Source organism: Vicugna pacos, chromosome 31 (genome assembly GCF_048564905.1).
Source record: "Vicugna pacos chromosome 31, VicPac4, whole genome shotgun sequence".
NCBI classification, from domain to species: domain Eukaryota; kingdom Metazoa; phylum Chordata; class Mammalia; order Artiodactyla; family Camelidae; genus Vicugna; species Vicugna pacos.
In genome coordinates, this window is record NC_133017.1 from 13433598 (window position 1) to 13453540 (window position 19943).

The 19943-nt window shown below is 46.8% G+C and overlaps 1 protein-coding gene across 1 annotated transcript in view; it reads left to right on the forward strand.

Annotated features, from left to right (window-relative positions):
* Positions 1-19943, forward strand: part of LOC102536049 (polypeptide N-acetylgalactosaminyltransferase like 6) — a 43090-nt gene that overhangs the window by 12011 nt on the left and 11136 nt on the right. Inside the window, exons 2-3 of the mRNA XM_072952487.1 lie at positions 5567-5674; positions 18185-18406. Of these exons, the coding sequence (XP_072808588.1) occupies positions 5567-5674; positions 18185-18406 (330 nt within the window). The remainder of the gene's footprint in view (positions 1-5566; positions 5675-18184; positions 18407-19943) is intronic.

A 19943-nucleotide genomic window follows, 5' to 3' on the forward strand; every position in this document is an offset into this window, starting at 1 on the left:
AGGGAGGGCGGGCAGGTGGTGGGGAGAAGAGCAGGAGATGAGAGAGGCAGCAGGCTTCGGAGCTGAAGGCATTCATGAGTTCTTTTCTGAAAATTTAGATCACCGTTTCCACACCATATATTATGCTTCGTCTTGTACCTGATAATGTTCCCTTATTATCCTCCTGACAATCAATTTCTTCCTGAAACTAATTTCATACTCTGTGTGACCGCTGTAATTGTGTGATTCCATTCAATTTAACATTCTCTGTGTCTAAATTCCAGTTTGTGTCTGATGTTGAAAAGTGATTAAAAAATAAGGCAAGCATTCGATTATTCAGTCAATTTGAACTGCACGATGGAAAAAAAAAAAGCACTGTGCTCACTCGTGGGTAAAATAACATTGCTTTAAAATATTTATGTTGCCAAAAGAAGACACGTTATTTGTAAATCTAGAACGTTTCTCCAAGAATTCGATACTTAGGCATGACAACGCCATGGATTCTTTTTTAGAACATCATCACCTCATACCACCAGGAAATGTCATTTTAAAATGTAAACCCCATCTTTCAGAAGGAATACAGGATCCTGATTAATGAATTGTGTGACAAGAGACGTACGGGACGGAGAGCGAGTATAAAACAGGAGCCCTGACGAATCTGGTGACAGTGAGGCTGACATCCGGAAAATAAGCAGGGAATACTAGGCAAGGGGCCGGAAAGCGGGGAGGGGAGAACGCCTTTAGAGAGAACAATTTCTGGCAGCAAGCCCTGAGGAGGGGAACCCGGTGCTTTCGAGAGAATTCAAAATAGACCAGATGGGGAGGCTGGCGGGGAGACAGGCGCGAGGGGCCGAGGGACGGTTAAGCGAAGGCCGGACCGCGCAGCGCTTTGGACACCTCGCGGAGGGGCAAAGAACCGACGGGTTTTCAGTGGAGGCGTGATGCTCGGATTCATGCTTCTAAGTGATCACTGTGGCAATATGGAGAACATTTTTATAAAAACTATAGAATCCTAGAATTTATTTGACACTGATATTAGCAGTGTCATTTTGATATTTGTCATTTGATATTATTTGACACCAATATTTTAAGAAATTTAGAGACAGAAGTTTCCTGAATTTGACTTAGCTATGAAGAAAAATTCCTTAAGGGGGTATAGCTCAAGTGGTAGAGCCCATGCTTAGCATGCATGAGATCCTGGGTGCAATCCCCAGTACCTCCTCTAAAAAGAAATTTTAAAATAGACCTAATTACCTCCAGCCCGCCCCCCCCCCCAAATTAAATTAAATTAAATTAAAAAGGAAAAATTTCTGATGGAAGAATTTTAAGAATTAGGCGTAGGTTACCAACAGAAGACAAAGGTGGATTCATCGGTGATGGTGGTAGGCAGAATTCTAAGAGGCCCCTCTCCCTTCGTTTACACCCACGATTATGTCACATTACAGGGCCAAAGAGATTCGGCAAATGCAATTTCTAATCCATCCACTTTAAGCTAGGGCGGTGATCCTGGTGGGCCTAGTCTAACCACCTGAGCACGGAGTTTCTCCAGCAGGCAGCGGGAAGTCCGAGAGACTTAAAAGCCTAAGAAGGGTTCTCTGTGAGGGGGGTTAGCCACGGTGAAGACAAAGGGTTCGTGGGACGAGGAACTGAGCATGGGCTCTGGGTGCAGCCCTGGGCATCACTAACAGCAAGACGGTGTCCCAGCCCTACAGCTGCAAGGGACTGAATTCTGCCTGTGACTAAATGAGCCCGAAGGCAGACTCTTCCCCAGACACTCCAGGTGAGCGCTCAGCCCAGCGGCCGCCCAGACTTCAGCCTCGTGCGACTCTAGGCAGAGAACCCCGCTGAGCCCACATGGACTTCTGACCCACAGAACCATGAGATCATAAATGTGTGTTGTTTTAAGCCACTAAGGTTGTGGTCATTTGCTACACACCAATCTTTTAAAACTGTGTTAGAGTGACCTTCTGGAAAGATTTAGAGTTTCATCATTGTGTGTGCATGAAGTTATCTTGCCGATCTTGGGCAAGAAGGCAATGATGATCTATTTAACTTTTTACGATGGTCCTGCTTACCTGGCAAACTCTCTCCTAAAAAGGATTTAGTCGGCTTCTGTCTGCTTTCTAAGTGTTCTACAAGACCACAGCATCCAAAAAAATAGATTACAGCCAGAGACTGTAAGGCATTGCCCCAGGGCCTGGCCCCTTATCTCATCCTCGTTTGTCACCATCCCCTGGTCCTGCAGGAGAGACTGGTCAACTCACCTAGTGATGAGAGCAGTGTGGTCACCTTTTCACGCAAAGTAAATGCCTGTGCCAACAAAACCTTCCCTTCCAGCTGCAGATGGTAGGAAGGCCCCTTTGCCGTGATACCTGCTTACCTTTGTCCAGGAAGAACTGACGCTGGATTCCGCACAGGACTCCCTAATGCTCTCTGCCCTCCCGTCCCCAACCCCTTCATCTGCTGGCTAATTACTTTCAAGTTGCATCTCTTTAAAATGCACCAATAATAAAAGGAAATGATCTCAGAAATATTCAGCACACCTGATTAAACTGTTGATAAATTTGGGGATAAACATGTTTTTGATAAAATCAGAATTGATTTTTAAAAAATTCACCGTACCTGAGTGAAAATGTCAGGAGAGACTGAAAACGAAACAAAACAAGGGAAGAGTCATGAGAATGGACCAGCTGCTGTAACAACGGCCAGCTCAGTGCCTTCACATGGGACACACGTCTCCATTGCTCCCACCACACCGGGGCCCGGCTGGGAAGGGAGCAGCGTGCTCAGCTCCACCGGGTTTCCAGCCGCTCGGGCCCCACCTGTTTTGTGACTCCACCGTCTTCCAGGGCCTGGGAGGCCTCCTCCCGGTCTTCTGCAATTGGTCAGGCTCTGGGGTAAAAAGGAATCATAAAGAAGGGGAAAAATGAAGTCCACTCTTACTGACTGTGGCCCAGAGGTCGTGATGCACCTCGCCTCCCTTCATGTTCCACTGGCAAGAAACAGCCGTGCGGCCCCTTCCAAATCCAGAGGGGCTGGGAGTCCCGGCCTGGCAGCGAGCCAGGAAGATGTGAGCTTGGAAGCTGGTTAGTCCTGCGCCGCATCCGCGCTGTGACCCGCTGCCGACTCTGGTAGACAGAGCTGTACCAAGATGCAGCCCTGCTTTTGCCTCGGCGAGGCTGCATCGTCGCAAGAGAGGCCAAGCAACTCACAAAGCCTGCAGTGTTCACTGTCCGGCCCTTGACAGGCAGAGCTTGCCAACGCTGCAGACAGACTACCGACCCTCTGGACTCTGGACTGAGACCACTGGGGCCACCTCTCTGCCAGAGGGGGCCGGGCGTGCGGCTCTGGGCGAGCTAGCCCCTAGTCTGCCTTTTTCCCACCTGTGTAATTGGGGAAATGGTAAAGTCCGTCCCTGAGCTGTGGGCACTGAATGACAAAGGGCACAGTAAACATCCACAAATGCTAGCTCTTGTGATCAGAGTCACCTTAAAATGCCAGCTAGCCCAGCAGTCGCTCCAAAGCCATACGCTGGTCTCCGAAGTGCCACCTGCTACAGATGTCAACGCACCTGGCGGTACAGGAAGCCCGTTTCTTCTTTAACCAACCTGTCCATTCGACAGCTCTTCCTTCCACTGAGTGGAAATCTGTCTCTCTCTGTCTCTTTGCTATTAATCCTCAATCTATCTCCTTGAGGTCCCACTATGAACATCACTACGAAACATTAGGTTCTTGAGGTATTCGAAAATATTTCTCTGAATTCTGCCTGATCAAGTTCTCCATATTGCTTTTGCTAAGACTCACTTTGCATCCCTTCCCCACGTTGGTGATTCTCTTTAGGAGGGAATGCAAAGCATCTGCCCAGAAATCAGCGTGAGACTCCAGGCAGACAGGGAAGACTTGCCCTCCCTAAACTCTCCATGCAACGCGGCTGGTGTGTGCGTGCTGCTCAGTCTTTTCCTACCCTACCTGCTCTGGACGCGCTGAGTTTCGTAGGCCTGGGGACAGGTTCTTATATCTCACCTTTTCACGTTTGATCCTACATAGCTCCAGCCTCTCATGATCTTTCTAGAGGTTGATGCTATAGTCCACTGCCCCTCCCAGCTTTTCATCGTCTGTGTGCACTTCTGATGTCTTGGTCCCAAACCGAGTTGAAACTGATGCCACGAGTAGTCTTGAGCTCATTTAGAGCAGCTGAGTTCTGTTTTAATAATCAGCTGCCTCCTCCTTGGAGCCCCATTCACCCTGATCACCATCTGTTCACCAGTCCCATTGGGGCGCCATTCCTCTTAGTGAAAGAAGTTGGAAGCAAATGCAAGTTAAGACATAAACATTTCTCTTTCTCTCTTTCAATATTTCACTTTAAAAGAAGCTGTGTATATGTATCAGGGCTCTCCAGAGAAACAGAACCAACAGGCTAAATACAGAGAGAGAGATTTATTTGAAGGAATTTCCCCGTGCCATTGAGGAAGCTTGGTAAATCCAGAATCTGTAAGGTAGACCAGCAGGCCAAAGACATGAGGAAGAATTGCTGTCTACATCCAAGTCAAACCCCATTCTTGCTTGAGGAAGGTCAGTCTTGGTTCTACTAGGACCTTTAACGGACTGGATAAGGTCCACCCACATGATGGATAGAAACTGCTTTACTCAACATCCACCAATTTAAATGTCAATCTCATCAAAAAAACACCCTCACGGAAATATCCAGAATCACGTTTGACCAACTATCTGGACACTGTGGTGCAGCCAAGTTGACACATAAAACTATTACAGCATCTAACTCTTTTTCAATCTTCTTCTTGCAATGAAAATAGGTAAAAATGTGGCATATATGAAGCCTGCATTTATGTTTTGATAATTAGTGCTTTTATAATAAGTAGTCTCTTATATGAAACTATGATTTTGTGTGACTGAGCGGGTAGTCATGGTAAAATATAACCAATAAATTTTTGTTACTCTATATAAGTACAGAATCTTTACAGATACCCTGAGTTTAACACTTCTTGAGTCCACATAGCTAACCAATTATTTTCCGTACCTAAGAAAAGATCAGGGGTAGGGAGAAATCAGACTGACACTCTGATTTTTAAGGTGAGATTTAGCAAATGTTTCAGAAACTAGATGTGATAAAGTATGGATATACCTGCGTTCCTTAATTCATTCCCCTATTTTAGAAATTCCACTTTTTACACTTTAAATTTTTAATTGACACGAATTCCCGTGTTTTTTCTTCCAGTGATTTCATGAGATTGTCAAAACAAATATCTACAGAAATTCAATGTCTAAGCATTAGACACCAGTTTAATGCAATAGTTGTGATCAAATTCCACTAGAATTTTAAAAAGTCAACTTGCTGTCTATGGAAATTAGATTTACTGAACTAATATTTTGGTTCTATACTTTCATCAATCTAGGTTTTACAAAATGTGGGGTTTTTTTTCTTGGTTAGCTATTGATAATAAGTAGAAATCATTGACTTAGAGACATTAAGAGGTTTTAAGGCTTTCGGATGAGTCTTACTGCATATTCGGGGGTTTTGTATGAAATGCGCTGCTCTCTTTTATTACACTGCTAATTTCCCCTCTAGGTCTGGATGTGCGGAGGAGAGATGTTTGACGTCCCGTGTTCCCGAGTCGGTCACATCTACAGGAAGTACGTCCCTTACAAAGTTCCCTCTGGGACCAGCCTGGCAAGAGTGAGTACCTGGGGGTCGGAGAAGTCGGGCTTGGTACGGCTTCTGCAGGCAGAACACAAAGCCCCAGACACAGTGTGATTTAAAGCATCGTCTGGCAGAAACACCGACCCACACGCAGATCCACCGCTCGGCCATCCCCTTGGGCAGGCTTCTCACGTAGAGTTCCCGTGTTTCTCAGCATTTTGTTCCAATTCCTTAAGGTCATTAGCATGCTCATGCTTATAATTAATTGTTTCAAAGCACTTTCATATATGTTATATTTAATCTTCGCCTCTGCTTTCTGAGGTTAGGATTCTTATCTTTCTTTTGTAGATGAGGAAACAGGCTTAGCAAGGTGGCTCTTTCACACATGAGTGACAAATAGCAAAGCCCTCGTTAATCCCGGGTCTTCGGAATGGACCCCACCATGGAGAGTGCAACAGGAACCGCAGGATGGAGAAAGGGGTACACAGCAGATGGGGAGGGGGGCCCCCAAACTCTGCCTTCTTGCTTGTAACCAGCTCTGCCTGTACTATCCCATCTTCAAAATTCCAAAATTGGCTTAATCAAAGATTTATTTTTCAGATACTATTTTGAGTAAAACCTTTTTCTTAGAGAATGCACTTTTCTGCTTTCTGAGAAAGTTTGGGAGCACACAATCACAGTACCTTCCAGAAGCAGTCCTGACAGTCCCCCCTCATTCGTGCACCTTTTTCTTAGCAGCTCTGCCAGCTTTTTGCGCCACAATGTGTACCTGCTACTGCTCAGAGGCCAAGCCTAGAAAAGGGGTGTTTCACTGCCTCCCCTTGCACAGGGTTCCCCTAGGAATCCAATCCTGAATTGTTCATTCTGGTGCTCTTACTAGTAAGGCTGCAATACATAATTGAGTCTTTTCTATCAAGTTCGGTCCACTCACGTGACAGGCTTTTCTAAAACATAAGTTAGCTCATCAGGATGCATCAGAACATCAGTCTCACAGAGGCACTTTTTCTCGGTGTTACTTGCCAATACCCGCTCCTCCCGGCACTTGGTAGTCCCTCCCCAGGATTTGCTGAAAGAATTAATTAATCAGGAGAAACTCAGACAAGAAAATACCGCGGGTCTGAGGTCTTACTAAAACTTAAACATTTTAATGAAATATAATGAAACTCTCATTTATAGTGTGTCTTGTGGGGGGGGGTCCTTCTTATTTCTTTTCTGAGATTGTTTGTCAGCGACGTCTGCTTTCTTAGGCACACCCATCATCTCTTTGACAGCACTTCGCGTTAATAGCAATGAAGTAACGTTACCTATACCTTGAAGGGAGGCGGTCATATTGGTCCTCCCTCCTCAAAAGATTAAGCAGACATTAATCACATACTCCTGTAAGTTGCTACAGAAATATATGATTGGAGAAAGAGAAACCAATCCCAAAACCGTGAAGTGATTAAAGAGCTGCACGCGGGGTAAGGAAACCTGATTGAACTTTAGCCAAGGACTGAATAAATACGAATCTGAAAACTCACTCAGGAGAACAATGAGAAGCCAGGAAAAGGTAAGGGCCCGAACAGTCCTGAGCCCGCAGCACCCGTCAGCCATGTGCTGTCCTGAGCAGCAGCAGTTTAACTTACCCCAAGGATAATGATGTTCCGCCACGTACCCGTCTCACTCACTCATATTCCCCGCCCGCCTGTGCCCGAACTGAATTATTCACTTGCAAGGCAGATGGTGTGTGTGTGTGTTTGGGTCGTAGCCAAAAGTAGAGGATAAAAGTGGGGGAGGGGGAGCTGTGCTGATCCAAAAGGGTTTATCTTCCAAAAAATAAAACTGTTCATGTATTTTCAAGGAAGAAATTAAGTACTTTTTCAAGGACTGTTGGATATAGGGTAACTAGGGCTGGCACATAAAATTTACAGCAAAAAGTTGAGTATTTATTCAAATGAAAAAAGAAAGTCTACAATTCTGAATTTTAATTTCTTCCACTTAAATTTTCCTTGTGGGCTCATTTTTATTTTGTTTTTTTCCCTAAACTGCTAGAGCAATCAGGAAGTCTTAAATATGGACACTCAGCTGTCATTCTAAGGAACATTTAATGATTTTTTTTAAAATAAAAAATATTAAAATGAAAAACAATTCTGATACTTCGTGGGAGAATCTCAACCTCCCGCTACATCCTACGTTATTACTAAATCGTCAGAAATGAGGAGAGGAGGGGCTGCAAAGAGGCTCAGATTCAGGCCACGTAATAGGGGGTCCATCCCTCCAGCTTCACAGGAAACAGAGAGGAAGATGAAGAAAACTCCAGAGGCTGGTTTCTCATCACAAGGCTCATGTAATTCTTCAAAAATGTGCACGTTTCACTTAGGAACCTAAATAGAGGACTCCAGCTGACTTCATACACACACACACACACACACACACACACAAACACACACACACACACACCCCTGTGTGAATAGCCTGCAGTCCTCTAAACAGTGTATCAGTGTGGATCATAGAAGTAAATTCAAATAATTAGTTACTCAGTACTATCTCTTCACCCAGCATTACAGTCTGGCTGGAAGGGACAAGATACCCACCTATGAAACCATTACAGGACAATCCAAGACAATAAATAGTTGCTCAAATGTGCTGTAAAGATATGCGCAGGCAGAGGGAAGGGGAGGGGCGAGAGGTCCCCCAGCTGCTGAAATAGATGACCTTCAAGGGTGCCTCAGTTAAGTGAGCAAGCTTCACAGAGCTGTGGTTCCCAAACTCAGGACCCGGGGCCAGGGCCGGGGCTTCCACCCAGCCTCAGCGCATGGTGGAAAACGACAATCACAAAGCTACATCCATTCCCTTCAGTGACATCTTTTTTATGCAGCAATTTTAGGTTTTTTCTTTTTAGGACAGAATACAAGATAGTAGGTTTTTACTAATGTGCCTAATTTGGCAAAAATTAAACTTAGCATCCCGATGTCATTTCCCACAAAATGCAAAGATCTGGGACACAGTGCCCTGTAATTCAGCTTTGTCTGGGAATCAGAATATTCACGTGTCATGAATAAAGCCAGATAATTTACCCGGCTGGCTTGGGGTCCTGCATCAGGACACTGGGCACAGCTGTGGTATCTTTTCACCGGGAGTGAATGGCCAGTCCCTGAGGGAAGGACTGTTCATCCCTATTCCTGTAAGGGGATCAGAAAGTCCCCAGGGCCGAGGTGATGGGCGTCCCTTCCTTGGGATGACACCGACCGTCCTTCGCACAGAGGAGTGACCAGCCCTCCCCACGAGGCTCCGTGATGCTCCCTGCAGCCAAGTGGCTGAGTGGCAGATGGGGGAGACCCTCCATCCCCACCAACTGTGATGTGAGCCACGCACTCTGTAGAGACGATTTCGGGCACCTCAGATGCCCCTGTGAATGCCAGTGTGTTTGGGGACAATGATGCCATTGTACCTGTGACAGGTGACGCGACAGAGATGGAGAACCGCCACCCTGCGGCTACATACAGCAGCTGCCGCCGCACGCTTGGCCCCCCACGGTGCAAGGAGCATCCTGCAGACTGCGGGTGGGGTTCCTGGAGGCTCCTGTGGATGCAAAGGAGACAAATTAGGAACCGACTCTCCCCCAAGTCTGAAAGGGGAGCCAGAGAACGCACATGGGAGGGTAGTAGCCTTCTGCGTTTTGCTGCTGACATGGGATCGAGAACTTCTCTTTTTTTAAATTTCATCTTGTATGTTATGACAACCATGGTCCACTTTGTTGGCATATAATTGTTCACAGTAGTCTCTGATGATTTTTGTATCTCCGTGTTGTCCATCAACGCAGAGATGGATAAACAAATTGTGGTCTATCCATATATGGTCTATGAACTAGAAGACAGAGGAGCACATGTAATTCTGTGGATGAACCTCTAGGAATCCCACTTAAGGAAAGAAGCCAGACAAAGAGAGCACGTGCTTCATGATTCTATTTATTTAAAATTCTAGAAAGTACAAACTAAATTATAATGACGGAAAGTAGCCCAGTGTACCGACACCAAGAGTGAACCACAATGGAAACTGTGGCCCTTGCGTGATGGTGGGACATCGTGGACCATTCTGGCGGGGACGCTGATAGTGGAGGAGGCTGTGCATGTGTGGGGGCAGGGCTACGTAAGAAATCTCTCAACCTGCCCCTCGGCTCTACTGTGGACCTAAAGCTGCTCTAAAGACATAAAGTCCTAATTTTCAAAAAATTCTTTAATAGATCAGTGGTTGCCTGAGGATGCCGAAGTGCCTGAGAAAGGAGACCGGGAGAGAGATTTCAAAGAGGCATTTGGAAACACTTGGAGGTGGTGGATAGGTTTATGATCTTGACTGCAGTGATGGTTTCAGTAACAGACACGTATGTCGAAGTGCAACAAATAGCACACTTTGAACATGAACCGTTTATTGCATATCAGTTATTCCTCAATAAAACCATTTTTAAGTCAGTTTACAAGCATTTTTAATAAGATATGCAGTTAAATAACTGGGGAAGTTGTTTTTTTGTTTGTTCTATATCTAGAAGCTACATTAAACATGATCAGAAACACTTACTATAAATATCCAAAATATTCAGCCACAAAACATAATAGAGAACTAGTTACATGATATCAAAACCTCCAGGGGCAGGGAAACACTTACAAACAGCCTACACAGCCTCGGGAAGGCAGACAGGAAACTGCCTGTCAGAGAAGCCCCCATTTTAGGGCTGGATTAGCCTTCCTCTCCTTACGCTGAAGGCTTCCCACTGACTTCAAAGAAGTCTCTAGATCAGAGGAAAAGAGCGCTGGGTAGTGAGTTGAGGTTCTCTTAAAGAGATCCTCTTCTGAGCTGTAGCCATAATGACATTATCACATCATCAGTGGGGTGGGACTCGGGAACCACTGAAGTGCTCTTAAGCTTCAAAGAGGAGAAAAGAAACGCATTTAAATCAAAGCAGAATTTTTTCAGTCGTGAGATAGTGATGCAATTTCTTGCTGGAGGGGTGCCTGTGACAAATAAGAAACTGCTCCTGGGTGAGGCTGGCTTTGCGAGCTCTTGGCAGTTTCCGGGTAAAACCACCAGGGGAAAAAAAAAAAGATAACTGAAGAAAGAGACGTCTGTTACTAAATCCACCATAATACAGCAGCTTAACATGGACGTAGGCATGGCGTGTGGACTGGGGACATGTGCATGACTGCGCTCGCCACAGAGGAGAAGCCTGTAAGTGGCACGAGGTGGCCCAGGCAACTCACACGCATGGGACAGCCCCCTGGGCAGAGAAACAATAGGCTCCCAAATGACACGCTCAGAAACTGAACAGGGGTCATCTTCTCAGAATAACGGAACCTGAGAGTCTATCATGTTGCTAGCAAAAAAAACAAAGAAAAAAAAAAAGAAAAGAAAAATTAGTGGGTGGATGCATGCCATTTGGCAAGCCAGCAGGTGTCACAGAAATATCTATTTTCCTCACGCGGTGCGATAAAGATGATCAATCAGAGCTGAAATCTGTCCTGATGACCTGCGGCAGCGACGGGATTTAATGTTCCCGGTCAGATATCAGTTCAAAGACTTGATGACTATAAGAATTACGGAAAGATTTAGTGCTGGAGAAGGACCGAAAACAAGACTCGAATTCTAAAGGCCTGGAACACAGGGTGGAATGTGTTAAGTGAGTTAATAAATATTCAGGCGACACAGAGAAGGGAGAGATTCGTACTAGTTTGGGTTGAACAGGGGAATGCGCTGTTACACAAAGAACCACGGGGGGGGATGTGAAAATGGGGGGCCATCCATGTCTCTGCACAGAATCACAGGTTTTATTTCATTTGTATGAAAGTTCTGTAGCTTTTAAAAATAGAGAAATAAGAAATCTTTCATTTACTTTCTATCCCAAAAATATAAATAAATGTCTTCCTCTGCCCCAGTAGCTGTCTTCCTCTAACTGATACGGGAGGCCTGTGCTGGGTCCAGCCCCAGCAGGTGGAAACCTCCAGGGCCCAGCTTGAATGGGATGGCGCCCTCCCTCTCCACCCTCACCCCACCTCCCTTGTCCCCTGCTCAGAGCCGGGATGAAGCCCAGCCCGGCTGTGCAGAGACAGAGGCTCCATCTGCTGCTTTTCAGACTGAGGTTAACAGTGAGCCCTACGTGGTCCACTCCAGCCGTGCTGAGCCCTCACCTCCAGCCACCAACTAGCACCGCTGTTACCTGAAGCCAGTGGCTGCCCGCTGCCTGCTTCACAGACAGAGAGCCAGCAGGACCGCACTGGTTCACAACAGGAGCACAGTGCGTCTGGGGAGCGTGTTCAGATCCACCGTGTGTCATAGCAGGCTTCTCTGCAGAGAGCTTGAAGCTTCTCTGGAGTCATTTCCACAGAAGCAAAGCACTGAGTACATATTGGCAATAGCACTGAGATATGCTAGCCACGTAATGAGTTTTAAAACACTCATGGAACACATGCTACATGCATATTATAGATAACAGGGTAGGGTTGCCAGATTTAAGCAAGTACAGGGCGCCCAGTTAAATCTGAATTTCGGATAAATGTTTCAGTAGCATAAGGAAGTTCCCTATGTAAGAAGATAAACTGAGACAAATTAAAATTTTTAAGAGTTCATTTGAGCAAAACTTGATTTGAATGAGGCAGTGCCAGATGGGACGTGGTTAGGGTGCCCCCCCCACCAACACACACACCCCGCCAGGAGCTGGGGAGACACTTACACGTGGTAGAGAAAGAGCAGGAGCCAAGAAAGGAAATGACTGAAGCTGGCTGGGTGTCTGTGACGGGCTGGCCCTAGCATTTGAGCTTGCTCCCTGGAGGCATTTACTAAAGGCTGTGTTTTGGTTTGCTCACAGAGGCCACCAAGGCATTAGGGGCATCTTGGTCTAGAGGCCTCCTTGTCTGGCTAACAAGGAGCAGCAGTGAACAGGGCAGATCTCCCATGCAGAGTGTCACGCAGCAGAATGAAACTGAAGAGGGCAATGAGGGACCTCTTGTGGAACGCCTTCAACAGAGGGCCACTGCACACCAGAGAGAGTCGGGTGGGCCTAATTCAAGAGCCGGCTATTCATAAAAAAGAATGAAACAATGCCATTTGCAGCAACGTGGATGGACCTGGAGATTCTCCTACTAAGTGAAGTAGGTCAGATGGAGAAAGACAAACATCATATGATATCACTTACATGTGGAACCTAAAAAAAAATGACACAAACCAACTTATTGACCAAACAGAAAGAGACTCACAGACATAGAAAACAAATGTATAGTTACAGGGGCGGGGAGGAGGGAGGGAGGGATAAACTGCGAGTTTGGGATTGGCTGATACAAACTCCTATGTACAGAAGAGACAAAGAACTAGCTCCCGCTGTGTAGCACAGGGAATATTCAGTAGCTTGCGGTAACTTGTAATGGAAAGGAACAAGAGAAAAATGTGTTTTGTATGAATGTATGAAAAACAGTAGGAAAAAAACTGAATCACTGTGCTGTACACCAGAAACTAATACAACATTGTACACCCAAAAAAAGTATCTATTTATTTAATTACTTAAACTAAGCTAGAAAGAAAGAAAGAAAGAAAGAAAGAAAGAAAGAAAGAAAGAAAGAAAGAAAGAAAGAAAGAAAGAGAAAGAAAGAAAATAAGGAAAGAAAGAAAGAAAGAAAGAAAGAAAGAAAGAAAGAAAGAAAGAAAGAAAGAAAGGAAGAAAGAAAGGAAGAAAGAAAGGAAGAAAGAAAGGAAGAAAGAAGAAAACAAATTTATGGTTACCAAAGGGGAAGGGGGATGGTGGGATAAATTAGGAGTTTGGGATTAACAGATACACAATACTACATATAAAATAGATAAACAACAAGGTCCTACTGCATAGCACAGGGAACTATATTCAATAGCTTGCAATAACCTATATAATTATATAACTGAATCACTATGCTGTGCACCAGAAACAAACACAACATTGTAAATCAACTACACTTCAATTAAAAAAAAAAAAAACACCCAAGTCAGTTTCTTCCAGGGGAATTACCTCTGTTTAGCAAAACACCAGGAGAGGACATGTTGCTATGGGAAGGAAAGGCCTCAGTGCTTGGCCAGGATAATCAGAGACAGACAGTGAGGAAGCTGACTTGCCTGTCGTGAAAAGGGGGATGGAATCACCTATTCTGGTACAGCCTTACAAAGGAGACACAAGAGGGAAATTTTTAGGATGGTACATGGCAGGAGGCCAGAGGACGGGGGAAAATTTAGTCCCAGATGAAATTTTCTGTGGGGTTAAAGAATATGGAAGAACTCAGAGCTTCCATCTCACTGCTGTCAGCGCCGTCTCTGCCACTGGCCCCACCTCTTCCAGGTCCCTGCTTCGCCCCAGTATCTGAGACGTGTCTGGGAGGTGCGGGGCAGCGGAGTGCGCCCGGCTCAGCTCTGCCCGACTAGGGTGGCGGGCGAGCCCAGGCAGGACACCAAAGTGCAGGATGTGAACCCACATCCCTCGGAAGCCACACAAACTCGAGGTCGGCAGGCAGGCATGTGTCCCTTGCGGTTGAGGCAATTTCACTTAAATCTCAAAAAACAGGAACCCCAGCTCCGCACATCTAAGACAAGCTTCATAGCCAACCTCTGATGGTTTGGGAGAGAACGCCTGTGTGTCTGTACTCTCCTCTTTCCTCTTCGTAACCACTGTTCGGACATCTTAGCACCATCACCAACGGTCACTGAACCTCAGGAGAGATGGGCCAGCTCACACTGGCTTACTTTTCTCTTTGTCACCATCTGGAGCAAGAGATGGTATCGGGGTGTCTCAGTTTTCCAATTCTGTCCACGTGTGCCCAGCGATGGGCGTCTAAGCGAGAAACACTGCTCTCTTCCTGTTGCCTCCATGTATCTGACTGTGTCCATATGTGCTCCTCCGTAAATACTCCAATGAACTCAAAAGTGGATTGATTATTCTGTCTCCTGCAGCAGGTGAATCTCATCTACAGCCTGTGGAAGACCAATGAAACGCTTCTTGCAACGGCTCATGATACTTCCCAAAACTAAGTGCTAATTTGTAACGACCGGGGCAAATTCACACAGCGTCTTTATTCCCGGAATAGTGCCTTCAGAATGGCATTATCTGGCCACTCACCTGGGCTGTTCCGGAGTGAGGACTATTCCTCGACTATAATAATAGTAAAAAAAGAAAGCTTCCTCCTGGCGGGAAATTCCAGAGAACAGAGCATCTATACTGGAGGATGTCTGCCGAGTCCTCGGAACACGAGAGGACAGTTAGGATTTGTACGTATGTCTAAATGTTTACGCGACACTCATTGCTGGAGGGACACTGGCAATTCGTGTTTGCAAGTAGTGTGCTGGTTCTCTGTTCCCAGCTGTGGAAAAGCTACCCCCAAAAAGGCTCACACAAAGGCTCGATGCTTTGACATTATGCCTGGAATGTGTCTGTGATCTTGCTGTGTTCTTCGGAGTGTTTGGGGAATCAGCAAACCTAACGTACAACCAAGTATTTCAATCTGACAAGGACGCGATCATTCCAAAGCCACCTGCCTGGCTCCCAGGTTCGCTGCGCTGCAGCTGCCCTGACGGTGCCGGCCGTCTTCCAGCCTGCCCCTTCCTGCCCCTTCCTCTTAGTCGTGTTCCTTATTCTGCAAACACGCAACATAACCCTTCCAGACATTTCCAATTGAATGCATCTGCACTGGTCAGTTCTTCTTTGAGTTTTCACAATAATTCCTATTTCTATTTGAAAAACCCAAAGCAACACATATGCACCCTCTAGCAACAGTGCTTTTGAAAATATTGTTTCCATTTCAGTGCCTTTATCAATAGATACATGCCCACACTAGGAGTTTGTTCACATTCATTTTATAAACAATCTTTTATTAACTCAAAAATCAGTCTGCCCAGATGGGCACACACATGTGCTTGGGCCTTTTAATTGAAAACAAAAACAAAAGCAAAAACCTACTTCTAACTTCATGGCATTTACAGTCTAAAAGTGCTTATTTACCAGAGGCAAAATAGATTTCTTTGCAACGAATCTTTCTTGCAAGCTATCAGAATTTTTAAGGCATGTCTCGGCTTAATGAATCACTCTCATTATTCCTGGGTAATTTACCTCTTCACCTCTGCTTTTTTGTTATTTTTTTTTTGCCTTTATTCATTTTTGTTTATTAGAGAAGCACAAAACAGCTGAAAATTAAATATTTTCACTTTACATGATAATTGGAGTTTAGGATAAAGGTTGAAACTACAACCTCAAATCTAATTTGAATACAAATAAAGTTTTAATGTTATCAATTCATTTTTTCCCATTCTACCTTTGAGCCTTGTTGCTAATCATTAACATGGTCTGTCCAAGGACACACGAAAGTAGAATGCATTCCATCCAGCACGTTTATTGTAATGAGGGATAAATAGTACGTTGATACTGAAGACTCACACTGGAATGTGACATGCTTGATCCCAGGACAGAGCTCCAAACATCACGTTTCCTTTTCCTTCCCAGAACAAATCAGGCAGCTTAGAGTCTGGGCAAGGGCTGGGCGATTTACACAACAATGTCACCTCTGATCATCAGTCAGAGTCACCTGGAGTCAGACGGGTGGAAGGTGTGAGGGTCAGGCGATGCCAACGGGATGTCAGGCAGCACCAGGATGGCAGAGGATGATCCCTCAGAGGGCAGTTCTCACACTCACGCCAGGAACCTTAGAAAGGAAGAAACTCGGAGGCAGCTGGGAAGTCAGAGCAGCCTCACGGCACCGTCTTTTCTGCATCTTGCTGGATAACTTGCTTGAGCCCCACTCGTGCTAACCAAGGAGCCCATGGAGGATGGGGGTGGTGATGAAGTCAGCCAGGAGGGAGGCCCCCCAGGGTCACTGTTGGAGGGGTTGTGGGAAAACAAGAAAACGGTACAATTCCATCAGGAATTGGGTATCTGGAGACTGTCTTCAAATCCAGCTGACCTTGAAGCATGGTTTCGGGCCCTAATTAGGACTCTGTAGCCATGTTTAAGATAACGCGATTTTCCTAAACATCACTGGTTTTTACTGTAGTCACTTATGTCTGGGTCTTATTAGAGCTTCAGGCCATTCCTTTATCTTCTAAGTGCCAGTGCAAAGCTGGAAAGGGGCGATGTTCACACCAATGGGGCACTTAAAATAAGGACTCTGATAAACTTGCTTACAAAACAGAAACAGACTCACAGACGTAGAAAACCAACTGGTGGTAACCAGCAGGGAGAGGAGGTGTGGAGGGATAAATTGGGAGTTTGGGATTTGCGGCTGCTAACTACTATATACAAAATAGATAAACGACAAGGTCCTGTGTAGCACAGGGAACTACATTCAATAACTTTTAGTGGCCTAGAATGAAAAAGAGTATGAAAAGGAATAAATATACATGTGTGTGCATGAATAAATGAATCACCATGCTGAACACCAGAAACACAACATTGTAAATCAACTATACTTCAATTAAAAAGCAAAAAAAAAAAAAAGGAATTTGAACACAGAAGAACCAGAACCAGGACCTGTGGGACACCCACCTGTGAAGGTGGGCCGCAGCTGGGCCGTCAGAACGTATGTCCTCCAGGCAAGGCAGTACTCTGTCCACCACCAGGCATGGCGGAGTGACCACGGCACTCGGCCACAGCCCTTCTCACAGACCCCGGGGCCCAAGCCCAGCGCAGGAGCCCCAGTTCCCGCCGCCGCACTAGTATGGTTCTACTGGTTATAATAGCTCTAAATGCCATAGACACCTACTGTGTGCCCAGTACTATGCTAAGCCCCTCGTGCATGGTACTTACTAAATCCCACGACCCCTCCAGCGATGTAGGTACTAATCACCAGGTGCACCTTCTTCAGGTGCAGAATCTGACGCGCATAGTATGTCAGTTACTTGCTCAATTTCAAACCCGGCCAAGGCGCCGAGCGCCCTGCCCTGAGCGCCCCACACTCCCCGCCCCTCAGGAACGAGCTAATCTCCGGCCATCAACCCTCGGCCTCCTCACCCCACGGACCCGGCCCCCTTCTTCACTGCGCAGGGAAGGACTGAACTCGGCCAGGCCACAGTCTCCTCAGAGCACAAGGTCCTGAATGTAGCAACGTTGGGGTCCCTCCCCATCACGGCAGAGAACACTAACAGCGTGTTTGTCCTCTGCTTTCCGAGATCCCTAACTATTCCTTGAAACGGTTTAAGCCATTTGATGCCTCAGAGCAATCTCATTTACCTCCAATTCCAACTCCTGTAGTTCTGTGTGAAAAATAAAGCATTTGTAATCAGGAAATAACAGGAGGGGTGAGGAAGTCGACAGACAGTGAGCTGGGCTTTTCTTTACCCCCCACCCCCACCCCCGATAAATTACTTATCTAATTGGCAGCTGAACCCCAAGCCAGAGGCAGCAATGTGTGCCAGGCCTCGGGAAGTCACGGCACACCGCTGGCCGGTGTGCGGAGTCAGGACAGAGCTGCCTGAGGCTGTCTAACTGCCTTCTTTCTTGGTCTTTTCTCAATTTCGAGGGCACCTGAAATCCCCCTTCCCGTGCGCGGGCCGGTAACTGAGTCTCGTTTCCGCGCACAGAACCTGAAGCGGGTGGCGGAGACCTGGATGGACGAGTTCGCCGAGTTCGTCTACCAGCGGCGCCCCGAGTACCGGCACCTGTCCACCGGGGACCTCTCGGCCCAGAAGGAGCTGCGCAGACAGCTCAAGTGCAAGGACTTCAAGTGGTTCATGGCGGCCGTGGCCTGGGACGTGCCCAAGTACTACCCTCCGGTGGAGCCCCCGCCCGCGGCCTGGGGGGAGGTGAGGAGGGCGCGGCGGCCCGCTGGGGGCGGGGCGGGGCGGGGTGAGGGTGGGGGTCGGGGGCGTCCAGGAACCTTCCGCTCCCCTCCCTTGGGCAAGGAAGCCAGCTTTGCGTCTCTGATACATGTATGTCTGGCCTCTGTGGGGATTGATGCGGAGGGGCATTCAGCTCACCCTGAGAACTCTTGGCCCCCGTGGACCACCCCACAATTGACTTTTTTAAAAATATTTTTATGTGAGATTCGTGAAACTGAAAACAGTTGTCGTGCGACTGTGTGTCTAAGCGTGACCCCATGTCCACGCTAAAATCGCTGGCTGCCCTGTGCACGTAGCCTTGTTGCCATTGGCAGGTGTCAGGACCAGGTGCTGAGGGGCGTGGCCGTTTTCCTTACCAGGTGGGACGCAGAATCAGGAAGATGCGCTTTTGCTTAATACCCGGCACTGTGGCACGTGCGGGACCGCATGGGTTCCTTACACCAGCACTAACCTTTCCTTCCCTCTGAGCGCATCTTTTTGGATTTCATTTCATGATGTAAAATGGGACGAGCTGAAAAGCCCCAGTTTCCAAACTGACCATCTATATGTGAGCAGATAAAGGACGTTTGTGCCTGGTTCAGTTCCGTTCGTTCCCGTTACTGTGGCCTTTTCGCCTTCGGAAAGAGTGTGCTAGAGCACGGACCAAAATTGGAGAGGGTGGGTTTATCTTTGTAGCAGGATTTTTGCTTGTAGCAAGGGGCTGTGGGGGAATCGCGGGCGCTGGGGGTGGGGCGGGATGCTAGCACCATCCCAGCGCTCGGCGCTTCGGGAAGCCGGGAGCCGACCGTCTCACATCGTGGAGGGGCCTTCTCATGGTCGTTGTCCTTGGCTTTGTCGTGGGGAGAGGACATGCGTTTGCCTGGTTCCTGTCTGTGGCTCGCCTAAGCTTTGGAAACAGGTTGCCCCTGGGCGTGGGAGGAGAGGCCCGGTTGTGGGAGGAGAGGCCCATGCGCTGGGGCAGCGATCCTGGGTGAGCTGTACCCGCTCCCTGCAGAAAACACGTTCAGCAGCTTACCTGTGCGCTGCTTGTTTTGCTGAGAGGTCCAAAGGGATGTCGTTCTCTACTTGACCTGGGACCTTGGGCATGAAGGGGAGAGACATGGCCCCCTCTACATGCCCTACCTCCTAATGTTCTTCTGTGTGCACGTGGTCCCGATCCTGGGTGCTTAAGTCAGTGAGCAACTTGGTCTAATTCTTTGCATCTTAAACATGTCATTAAAGTGTCCCTAGACTATTAGAAATATTAGTTTGTTCCTATTCATTTTCGTTATCTACCAGGGGCTTAATTTACAGCAGCAGAAATTTAAAGTAGACCCCAGAGAGAACTTTCTTAGTCAAATGCATTGTAAGACATTTAAGAATTTGTTACCCAATCAGCGGGTGAGTTTCTTCCTTGGGTTTTTTGGATGTGATGTCTGGCATCTTTCTGACTTTAAAACAGTCCCGCCTTAGTCCCCAGGATCTCCCAGCGTCACCGTGGGATTCGTGGCTGGATTAAAAT